This window comes from Crinia signifera, chromosome 9 (assembly GCF_055691185.1).
Source record: "Crinia signifera chromosome 9, ASM5569118v1, whole genome shotgun sequence".
In the NCBI taxonomy this organism is placed as follows: Eukaryota; Metazoa; Chordata; class Amphibia; order Anura; family Myobatrachidae; genus Crinia; species Crinia signifera.
In genome coordinates, this window is record NC_139225.1 from 15007927 (window position 1) to 15020033 (window position 12107).

Sequence of the window (12107 nt, forward strand, 5' to 3'; positions counted from 1 at the left end):
GTGTTACTAGCTAGCCCGGGCCAAGCACGTAACAACGCAAGGTACAATTCCCGGCAATATATAGAGCACCAGTCACTGAGAGCTAATTGCCAATGGTAACTGCTGAGAGCCTTTTACACCTCCATAATATCACATTTAAACCCTGTACTGGCAATGTGAACCGCAGTATGGATTTCTCATAAAATTCCATTAAAGTCTCTTCTGTCTGTAACTCAGATGGTACACGGGGTGTGAGCAGGTTTATAACATTGCTGTAACCCTTTGCACACCTGCTTGTTTGTGTTACATCAGTTTCCATGTGTCCCCTTCTCCATGCGCCTCAATGGTGGGGCTTTTCCCCACGCCTCCCAGTATCACCAGGATGTCAGTGCTGACAGCTGGTGCATATCTGTCACTTCCAATTGGACGGGAGATTCACAAAGTACCCTGGCAGGTATATAGTGCTCCCTGATTGGGCAGGAGCAGCAGCCAGTCAGGAGAGCCGACTACACCTTTCCCAGACCAGGGCACAGGCTAGGGTGGATGGATCCGACCGTCTCAAAAGGGCAGTAGGACATGATTTCTGATAACATGGGGATAAATATGGGGCGTCGTGAAATAACGGGATGCCAGCACCATTAATACACCTGGGTAAAGGGTACAAAGCTGACATTGGTATTTAAATGTCAAATATTCCTGAAAACCACCCACCTGGACTGGGACACCAGCATACAAAGGGTTATTTAGCAACACTGCAGAGCAGAAATATAAAGTTAACGAGTAGCCAGCCTAGAGCTGGAGGCGTAGGTTATATGGCAGCAACATGAGCAGTAGAGGAGAGCAGGCCTATTATCCTAATAGCTGCACTACGGCCACAGAGACGCTGATCAGAATGAGGGGGGGGGGGGGGTGATAAAGGTCTATACCTCACACAATGCCCAAGCACTTCACGTGTACTTACATGCGTTTATTAAAAAAAGAACTTGCTTGCATCGATAAATAAAGGGAAAACAAGAGAGGCTCCTATTTGAACTGCCGAGTAAGAGCATTTCTCATCCGCATGCATCTATTTACATATCTATGAACACCATAAAACACCACCCCAGTCCACCGACAAGCAGCATGGTTACGTGAATGCCATATATAAGCAGCTCGTTCACGAGGCTAAAGTCGACACGCCTCCGGCCCAGCAGCAGCAGGATGATGGACAGTTTGTATTGGAGACGCAGGAACACTCGGATGCCCAGATACTGCAGGCAAAACAGGCCAGACAGTGCCACCCAGAGGATGGAAGTGAAAAGACTGCAGCTGAAGTACAGCAGGAAGCGGATGAACCCGTACATCCATCTGGACTTCAAGTAGATGTCAAAGTTGTTGTACTTTGTACGCACCAAGTGTGTAGTCCGTACTGGTCCGCATGCGGAGTGCAGGCAGGTGGTATGAGGGCCATGGAATGACCGAACCCGGCGAGGAATGGGGATCACAGGCATCGGGGACACCACTGTGCGTAGAGTGGCCGGGGAGGACTTGGCGGGATCATATCACCAGGATGAAGAGTTGGAATGACGCCAGGAATTCTAGGTGGGATGCCAGCGATGTCGCCTTGTATTTACCTGTGAATGAAACAAGTACCAACATGAGTGATTGCAATGGGGAGTCTGCTGTTAGCATTGCTGCCTCACAGCACTGAGGTCATGGGTTCCATTACCACCATGACCCTAACTGTGTGGAGTTTGTATGTCCTCCCTATGCTTGCGTGGGTTTCCTCTGGGTACTCCGGTTTCCTCCCACAATCCAAAAATATACTGGTAGGTTGATTGGGTCCCAACAAAAATTAATCGTTTGCATGGGGGACCGATGGTTGTGCCCTACGCATAATTAGTTATTTGCATATGTGAGTGTACTCGTCACCCTGTACTGTCGGCAAGCGAATGCCCAGCATCCGACAACGCTGGGTATTCGCATGCCGACAGTGCAGGTCGGGGAGGACAATTATGGATTGTGGGAGGAAGCCGGAGTACCCGGAGGAAACCCACGCAAGCACTGGGTGACTGAGCTGAAAGTAGCTCAGTTTGAGCCGCTTTCAGCTCGAAAGCTGGCCAGTGTGCACGGGACAGCGATGAGCCCGCACTAGCACTCATCGCTGTCCTGTACACACTGGCCAGCTTTCAAGCTGAAAGCGTCTCAAACTGAGCTACTTGCAGCTCAAAGTCACCCAGTGTGTATGGGCCTTTGGGGAGTTTCTTTTTGTAGAACAGAGGAAATATTTAGCACTGCATTGCTATGTAAGGGAACGGAAGTCTGCACACTCACACTGGGGGGGCTGTTGGAGCCATGCTCTGGGTAGGGATGGCCAACGACCATCGATGATTTTAAATCATCAATGGTTTATGGCTGATGTAGAATAGTTTTGCCATTGATGGGGGGAGAACCAGATGGTTTCCCACCTTAAACTAATAGTTTGGGTTTTAATTTTCCCCAAGGTGCCGGTACACAGAGCTTAGATCCACCCAAGACACATGTGAAGCCCCACCCCCATGTTTTGATTGGCCCACCGGCAAGTCAGTCAAAGAAAATGGATGACCATCGATAGGTAAAAACATCAATTGTCAGCCATTGCATAGTATGACACTATCACTATGGCAAAGCAACAATGGCCATCCCTAGCATTGGGTCTTACAAAATGTGGGGAGCTCCATGCTATAACACTGTTGATTATGGTAATGATGTTTTTTAGCCACAATTCACCATATGTTTACGGTCATGACAGCCATGGGGAGGAGGGAAAGTAGAAATATATGTGATTCCCCTACTTGTATTTGTGCCTTACCCCGCTTCCTTTGGCTCTAGATAAGTAAGGTCAAGTATTCGAAGCAGACTCAATTATTCCCTAGGTCAGAGGTGGCCAACCCATCTGAGACAAAGAGCCCAAAAAAAATTTTCTGTTAAGACAAAGAGCCGCAACCTTTAAAAAATGGGTGTGGCCTAGCTCCCAGAATGCCACGCCCCATTTATAAATGGGATGTGGCCTATATACAGATCGAGGCAGTTTCAGCTATCCGGCCAGAGCACCATATCCTTCTGTCTTGGTGCGCCGATCGATGAGAATCGGACGCATGTGCATGTGAAACAATCGCGCGTCCCCGTCTTGGCAACCGGCGCGCCAAGATGAGAAGATGTGGTGCACCGGTCGTATAGATAAATCTATACATACACACAGTATATTATACAAACAAACAGTATGCAGAAAGGGGCATTCACAAGGGACATTTCAGTCCCATTTCAAAGTGACCTGACTAGATCACTTAGAAACAGAGCACGGATCGCTCCATGTGTGTGACCTGCAGCAATGGCGCTACTACATCATGGCTAATTCTGCTTACATAAGGTAATGAAACCCATCACACTGTTGGGTTGCCAATATCACATCATCGCGGTGCCACAGGCAGGAGGCTTGGGTACAGAATCACCTGTGACCTCCAGGAGGGAAGGGGAGGAAGGTCTGGGGCAGAGTAGGGGAAGGAGATAGGCCCTGGTGGGGACACACACGTACTCACAGGATATGGACCTTGCACATCTTCTGTCCCCAGGAGAACTTCTCAAGCATGTACCGCTAGTGACACTTTGTGCACGGCATACAAACCAGGGCCCTGCGCCGGCGGTCAGTCAGTGATCAGTGGGTGAGGACATGGAATTCAGGACACAGTAGAGATCGTATTCCGGGCTTCTCATTGCTTCAGGTCTTCCTCTGTGTCCGGCTCCCGCCCACAGCTTTATTGTCCCGCGGACACAGTTCACCACAGTAACCCCAGTCTAAAGGGAATAAGCAGGCTGGCACGCGGAGCCTTCTCAGGCTCTGTATACTGTACCTCTTCTCCATTCTGCTTCTGCCTGCCACCCTGTTTCTCCATCTGCAGTGGTGGGCTGGTTGTCCCATCCTCATGGTGTGCTTACACGGAGGGATGACAAGCCGCTATTGCAGGCGAGTCTGCAGTAGCAGTGCTGGGGCTGCACGAATGACAGACACTGACTATGCCTATACAGTTCCACATCCGTCATACGTGTAGCCCCGACACCGCTACTGCAGACTCACCTGCAATAGGGGCTTCTCATCCTTCCTTGTAAGTACGCTGCAGACTCTAAACCCAGCGCGGCTGAACAGGTTGCATATAAAATAAAGAGGGTGCAGGGGATTGCCCCAAGCTCCCGAGCCGCATATCAAGGAGAGAAGAGCCGCATGCGGCTCGAGAGCCGCGGGTTGGTCACCCCTGCCCTAGGTCATTACATTTTGTTCCACGGGTGGCAACTTTAATACCCCTTCCCCTATTTTCTCATCTATTTCACACACCCTGTCCTCCTCCCGTGTGTACCCCTTGCCGGGGGAAAACCAGTTTTGAAAATTGTCCTCCAGCAGGGTAAGGAGAGAGCATGTAACTGGCTGTCAGGCAGGGGTGTTGTATAGGGTTCCGACAGTCGGGACCCCGACAGTCATTAGCCCGACTGGCCAGACTCAGACAGCATGGCGAGCGCAACAAAGCCCCTTGCGGGCACAGTAGCTCGCTACCTATTCTATTCTCCCTCTATGGGGGTCGTGGACCCCCACGAGGGAGAAAAGTCGGTGGCAGCCAGGAACCCGTCTGTCAGTGTTTTAACAGTCGGGATCCTGACGTCGGGTAAATGACTATCGGGACCCCATCCGGCACCCGTCAGGCAGCCAGTGACAGCTGAAATGAGAGGGTCAGCCATTTGGAAGGAGCGAAAGAGAGCTCCCTCAACAGGTGACCCCATTACACCCCCTTCCATAGAGCTCCCTCAGCAAGTGACCCCATTACATCCCCAGCCATAGAGCTCCCACAGCAGGTGATCCCAGTAACCCCCAGCCACAGAGCTCCCGCAGCAGTTGACCCCATTACACCGACAGCCATAGAGCTCCCTCACAGGTGACACCAGTACACCCCCTGTTATAGAGCTGGTTAAGCAGATGACCCCATTGGACACCTGCCATAGAGCTCCCTTAGCAGGAGACCCTAATCTTACCCCAGCCTCCCCCCGGGTATAAGGACACTTACAGTGGGTCTCCGCACCTCTCCCCGTCCTCAGCATGGGCCCCGCGGCCTGTGGCCCCTCCATCCCCCCGCAGCTCGGTCGGTAGAGCCGGTATCACGCCCCCTGCATGAGTCCGACAGCGCCGCTCTCTCACTTCCTGCTTCCGGGCCGGAAGTCTCGCGAGTGCCTGTAAGCCAAGGGCCGTTGCCGTGGTGACCAGCAGGGAAGATACACTGTTGCCAGGGCGAGTACGGCATGGTCACGTCACGTGTCAGGAGAGCGTTGGCGGCGCCCGTGTGAGTGACAGGGGGCGGGGAGGGTATGATATTGAATGTGTTTTCAACTCTTCATGTAAGCATGCGTTCCGCCGGTATATGCGGTCAGTGTCTACTCTAGGTCGACAGTCACTAGAATTTTCCACACTAACAGAACGTATACAAAAGCTTAAGGGTGCGATGGACATTGTCGACATGAATAAGATCTACATAAGTGTTTCATTCATTTATTTATTTTAAAAGGTAGTTTTCATACTATACTATGGGGCAGATTTATTAAGCGAAGTGAAGTGATAAAGTGTCTGGTTTTTATCACCAGCCAATCAGCTCCTAACTGAAGTTACAGGATTGGTTTGAAAAATGACAGGTAGGAGCTGATTGTCCGGTGGTAAAAACTTGAGATGTGAGCGTGTTACAGTCACCGGTGATGTGAGTGCCTTACAGAGTGATGTCATCTGTGATGTGAGTGTGTTACACAGTGTGTTGTCACCTGTGATGTGACCGTGTTACAGAGTGATGCATACTTGCCTACCCTCCCGGAATGGCCGGGAGGGTCCCGCAAATCGGGTCCCCCTCCCGGTCCCCCGGGAAGGGGGGCAAGTCTCCCGCATTTCCCTACAGCCCCGGCTCCCCCTCTCCCCGCGGTCTAAAAACTATGACTTTCGCGGGTCCTCGGGGAGGGGGCGGGCTAAATGACGCAATTCGCGGCATTTCGCGTCATTTTTAGCCCCTCCCCCCACCCACGGACCCGCAAATTGAGGCTTCAGCCCGTCATGGGGGCGGGGCTTGATGACATCACCCGTGCCCCGCCCCCAAAACGAAGCCTCTAACCGCCCCCTTTCACTCCTCTCCGGGCTTCTGCCGGAAAGGAGTATGCCAAAGTCGGCAAGTATGGAGTGATGTCATCTGTGATGTGAGTGTGTTACAGAGGGCCTTATTCTGGTCTGTGCGTACTTTCCCGTACTCTTTCGGATGGCGTTTTTTAGCCGTCTGCGCATGCGTGGGCAACGCTATGCGCATGTGCCACGCAAGGTCTCTGTACTTGTTCGCACTAATACCGTACAGAAATGTGCACCGCATTCACTCTGGAGATATGGGCGTATTATGGGCGTCATTCGGAAGTACACAGGGGCGTAGTTTCAAAGTGGGCTAAACTGGGTGTACACGAGGGAGTGCACTAATTCTGGTACGCGTACATTCGGACAGCACACCAAATGCAGACGAACAAAAAGGCAGGAAATATGCGGTCTTCATAAGCAAGTATTGCTTTGCGGACACCACTCGGTCATGCGCTAGGCATTTGGATCGCCCAATCAGTACGGGCGCACCTCAACCAATGTCAGCTGAACACAATACAATCCACTCCTTTACTCATTACTCATTAATTACACTCTTGTCAGTGCTTCAATTGAAACCATTGCAGCTTAAATGGACCATTACTAAACGCACAAATATATGCTGCATTTTTGACACACATTTACACTGCAAGCAATGGACAGAACTTCCTATCACTAATATAAATATACATGTCACTTGTACATTTACCAATAAAACCACACATTTGGGGATCAAAATATAAATTTATTACACTAAGGTCAAGCACAAAATGGAAAAAGCATGTTTTTTGACACCTAATTGCATAAGTGTGTCATGTGACCGATTTCGGAGTTCAGATAAGAGTGGTGATTTTTGCGTTAATACACCGCATCGGTGCGTACGGCCAGGTTCCCGTCCGTTTTGACGCGGTAAGACCGCGCAGACGCTGTAAGACCGTGCAGAATATGTGTGTATCCACCGCACACGCAAGGTTTGGATGTCGTCCGTAAACACGCCCTGTTCTTCTAGTGTGAGTCCGTCCATATGTGGAGGTCCGGTGGGCGTTTCTTTGGACGATGTCCGCACAGCGTGGCGTGCGGACCGCTCCGAAAGATTTCGGAAATATACGCACCAACCAGAATAACCTCCAGAGTGATGACACCTGTGATATGTGTGTGTTACGGAGTGATATGAGTGTGTTACAGAGTGATGTCATCTGTGATGTGAGCGTGTTACAGAGTGATGTCATCTGTGATGTGAGCGTGATAAAGATTGCTGTAATTTGTGATGTGAGTGTGTTACAGGGTGATGTCACCTGTGATGTGAGTGTGTTACAGGGTGATGTCATCTGTGATGTGAGTGTGTTACAGAGTGATGTCATCTGTGATATGAGTGTGTTACAGAGTGATGTCACCTGTAATGTGAGCTTGTTTCAGAGTGTCTTCATCTGTGATGTGAGCGTGTTACAGAGTGATGTCACCTGTGATGTGAGCGTGTTACAGAGTGATGTCACCTGTGATGTGATCGTGTTACAGAGTGATGTCACCTGTGATGTGAGTGTGTTACAGAGTGATGTCACCGGTGATGTGAGTGTGTTACAGAGTGATGTCACCGGTGATGTGAGCGTGTTACAGAGTGATGTCACCTGTGATGTGAGCGTGTTACAGAGTGATGTCGTTTGTGATGTGAGTGGGTTACAGACTGATGTTACCTGTGATGTGAGCGTGTTACAGGGTGATGTCACCTGTGATGTGAGTGTGTTACAGAGTGATGTCACCTGTGATGTGAGTGTGTTACAGAGTGATGTCATCTGTGATGTGAGTGTGTTACAGAGTGATGACACCTGTGATGTGAGCGTGTTACAAAGTGATGTCACCTGTGATGTGAGCGTGTTACAGAGTGATGTCATCTGTGATGTGAGTGTGTTACAGAGTGATGACACCTGTGATGTGAGTGTGTTACAGAGTGATGACACCTGTGATATGTGTGTGTTACAGAGTGATATGAGTGTGTTACAGAGTGATGTCATCTGTGATGTGAGCGTGATACAGATTGCTGTAATTTGTGATGTGAGTGTGTTACAGGGTGATGTCACCTGTGATGTGAGTGTGTTACAGGGTGATGTCATCTGTGATGTGAGTGTGTTACAGGGTGATGTCATCTGTGATGTGAGTGTGTTACAGAGTGATGTCATCTGTGATGTGAGTGTGTTACAGAGTGATGTCACCTGTAATGTGAGCTTGTTTCAGAGTGTCTTCATCTGTGATGTGAGCGTGTTACAGAGTGATGTCACCTGTGATGTGAGCGTGTTACAGAGTGATGTCACCTGTGATGTGAGCATGTTAAAGAGTGATGTCACCTGTGATGTGATCGTGTTACAGAGTGATGTCACCTGTGATGTGATCGTGTTAGAGTGATGTCACCGGTGATGTGAGTGTGTTACAGAGTGATGTCACCGGTGATGTGAGCGTGTTACAGAGTGATGTCACCTGTGATGTGAGCGTGTTACAGAGTGATGTCGTTTTTGATGTGAGCGGGTTACAGAGTGATGTTACCTGTGATGTGAGCGTGTTACAGGGTGATGTCACCTGTTATGTGAGCGTGTTACAGAGTGATGTCACCTGTGTGAGTGTGTTACACAGAGTGTTATCTGTGATGTGAGCATGTTACAGAGTGATGTCCCCTGTGTGAGTGTGATGTGAGTGTGTTACAGAGTGATGTCACCTGTGATGTGAGCGTGTTACAGAGTGATGTCACCTGTGATGTGAGCGTGTTACAGAGTGATGTCACCTGTGATGTGAGCGTGTAACAGAGTGATGTCATCTGTGATGTGAGCGTGTTACAGAGTGATGTCACCTGTGATGTGAGCGTGTTACAGAGTGATGTCACCTGTGATGTGAGCGTGTTACAGAGTGATGTCATCTGTGATGTGAGTGTGTTACAGAGTGATGTCATCTGTGATGTGAGTGTGTTACAGATTGATGTCACCTGTGATGTGAGTGTGTTACAGATTGATGTCACCTGTGATGTGAGAGTGTTACAGAGTGATGTCATCTGTTATGTGAGTATGTTATAGAGTGATGTCATCTGTTATGTGAGTGTGTTACAGAGTGATGTCACCTGTTATGTGAGCTTGTTTCAGAGTGTCTTCATCTGTGATGTGAGCGTGTTACAGAGTGATGTCACCTGTGATGTGAGCGTGTTACAGAGTGATGTCACCTGTGATGTGAGCGTGTTAAAGAGGGATGTCACCTGTGATGTGATCGTGTTACAGAGTGATGTCACCTGTTATGTGATCGTGTTAGAGTGATGTCACCTGTGATGTGAGCGGGTTACAGAGTGATGTTACCTGTGACGTGAGCGTGTTACAGGGTGATGTCACCTGTGATGTTAGCGTGTTACAGAGTGATGTCACCTGTGATGTGAGCGTGTTACAGAGTGATGTCATCTGTGATGTGAGCGTGTTACAGAGTGATGTCATCTGTGATGTGAGCGTGTTACAGAGTGATGTCATCTGTGATGTGAGCGTGTTACAGAGTGATGTCACCTGTGATGTGAGCGTGTTACAGAGTGATGTCATCTGTGATGTGAGCGTGTTACAGAGTGATGTCACCTGTGATGTGAGCGTGTTACAGACTGTTGTCATCTGTGAAGCCGCCATTTATCTGAACCTTGTTAATATCCCAATCACACAGTTTCTTTACTGAATTATTAATTCATTCCACTTCCAGACACTGCAGAATTAACAGGGGAGTGAGAGATAGCTCCGTGTTCTTCAGTCAGGAGAACGCATAGCCGCTATGGCAGTACAGTAGGCGAGGCTTCCATGGTGCCCATGTGCCAGAGTGACCTGTGCCATACAGACAGGGGCGGCTTGTACATATAGCTGCTTTGTAGGATGCCACTCAGAGGAAGGCTAGGCGCAACATTCCCAGAGTTTGTAACGTGGTTTGTGACAGGTTTAATGTGCAGTGCCAAGAGTGTACTGTGAAAAGCAGCATCTAATGCCAGGTGTAATGCACAGCACCACGTCTAATGCCAGGTGTAATGCACAGCACCACGTCTAATGCCAGGTGTAATGCACAGCACCACGTCTAATGCCAGGTGTAATGCACAGCACCACGTCTAATGCCAGGTGTAATGCACAGCACCACGTCTAATGCCAGGTGTAATGCACAGCACCACGTCTAATGCCAGGTGTAATGTACAGCACTACGTCTAATGCCAGGTGTAATGTGCAGCACTACGTCTAATGCCAGGTGTAATGTGCAGCGCCGCTTCTAATGCCGGATATAATGTGCAGCGCCACATCTAATGCAGGGTGTAATGTGCAGCGCCATTTCTAATGCCAGGTATAATGTGCAGCGCCGTGTCTAATGCCAGGTGTAATGTGCAGCGCCACGTCTAATGCCAGGTGTAATGTGCAGCGCCACGTCTAATGCCAGGTGTAATGTTCAGCGCCACGTCTAATGCCAGGTGTAATGTGCAGCGCCACGTCTAATGCCAGGTGTAATGTGCAGCACCACTTGTAATGCCAGTTGTAATGTGCAGCACCACGTCTATTGCCGGGTGTAATGTGCAGCACAACGTTACTGTTGTGTACATGTTACATCCACCCCTGCAGCACAGCAGGGTGTGACTCAGGTGTACAACATACATCTACCCCCTGCAACGCAGCATGGTGTTACGCAGTTGCACATGTTACATCTGCCCCCCTGCAGCGCAGCATCGTGTTATCCAGGTGCACATTTTACATCCACCCCCTACAGGTAAGCATGGTGTTACCCAGATGTACATGTTACATCTGCCCCCTGCATCGCAGCATGGTGTTACTCAGGCGTACGTGTTACATCTGCCCCCTGCAGCGGAGCATGGTGTAATCCAGTTGCACATATTACATCTGCCCTCTGCAGCGCAGCAGGGTGTTACCCAGGTGTACATACTACATCTGCCCCCCTGCAGCGCACATGGTTTTGCCCGTTAGCATAAGATTGTGCTATTGGGATCCTTACTGTGGGCCTTATTCTAGTTCACTCTTTCTGACAAAATCCTTCTTGGATGGACAAAACCATGTGCACTGCAGGTGGGGCAGATATAACGTGTGCAGAGAGAATTAGATTTGGGCGAGTTATTTTGTTTCTGTGCAGGGAAAATACTGGCTGCTTTATTTTGACACTGCAATACAGATCTCACTTTGAAGTAAAACCCCACCCAAATCTAATTATATCTGCACAAGTAACATCTTCCCCACCTGCAGTGCACATGGTTTTGTCCATCTAAGAAGGATTTTGTCAGAAAGAGTGAACCAGAATAGGGCCCAGTGTGCTGGATAAGACACATACGCAGACTGATCCCCGCAGCCCCCATAACTTAGCACGTACCCCCCGAGTCAGCGCCGCGCCTGTCACTTCCCTGAGCTGCAGCCACTTACAGTTCCCCAAATAATCGGCGGAGATGTGGCTGAGTCTGGGGAAGAAAAATAATTGCAGGGACGTAAGGAAAGTAGAAGTTCACAGCAATCTCATTAAGGCAATTAGCGTGATTCATTTGTCAGGGGACAATTAGATATCGCTAGGTCAGGTCAATGGAAATGCAATAATGAGAAGTGATGGCCAATAATCCGCGCACAGTGCGCAGTGCTGCCGGAACTTTCTGCAAAGTTTTCCCATTGTAAGCACTGAATGTCCTATAAATCACATTATGTAATGGCGGAATCGCTGCATCCAGCTTAAAGTAAGACGCCACCTTTATTACTACACCATCAAATACAGTGTTAGGGCTAATTCAGACCTGAAGGCACAGCCGCACATGTGTGACGGGCAGCAATCAGTTAGGACACCGCCCTGCTAGAGTGAAATCCCACATTGGGAATTAATGCGATCGATGTTACAACGAGCGAAGATGTCCAAAACCCATCATAACCGGCTCACCATCAAATGATGGTTACACCGGGCACCAGTCATCGCCGGCTCAGAAGTAGCCAGAGACTTA

At 49.4% G+C, this 12107-nt stretch overlaps 1 protein-coding gene across 1 annotated transcript; it reads right to left on the reverse strand.

Moving 5' to 3' along the window:
• Positions 1-931: 931 nt before the first annotated feature.
• TMEM250 (transmembrane protein 250) lies at positions 932-5249 on the reverse strand. Its single transcript, XM_083160490.1, has 2 exons — positions 5049-5249; positions 932-1592 (listed from the first exon to the last, which is right to left on the reverse strand). The coding sequence occupies exon 2, from the start codon at positions 1467-1469 to the stop codon at positions 1050-1052; it is 420 nt and encodes a 139-aa protein (XP_083016616.1). The 5' UTR covers positions 1470-1592; positions 5049-5249; the 3' UTR covers positions 932-1049.
• Between the last annotated feature and the right edge of the window lie 6858 nt (positions 5250-12107).

Coding starts and splice junctions, on each gene's coding strand:
- TMEM250 (XM_083160490.1), bottom strand. CDS start 1,469: ATGCCTGTGATCCCCATTCCTCGCCGGGTTCGGTCATTCCATGGCCCT.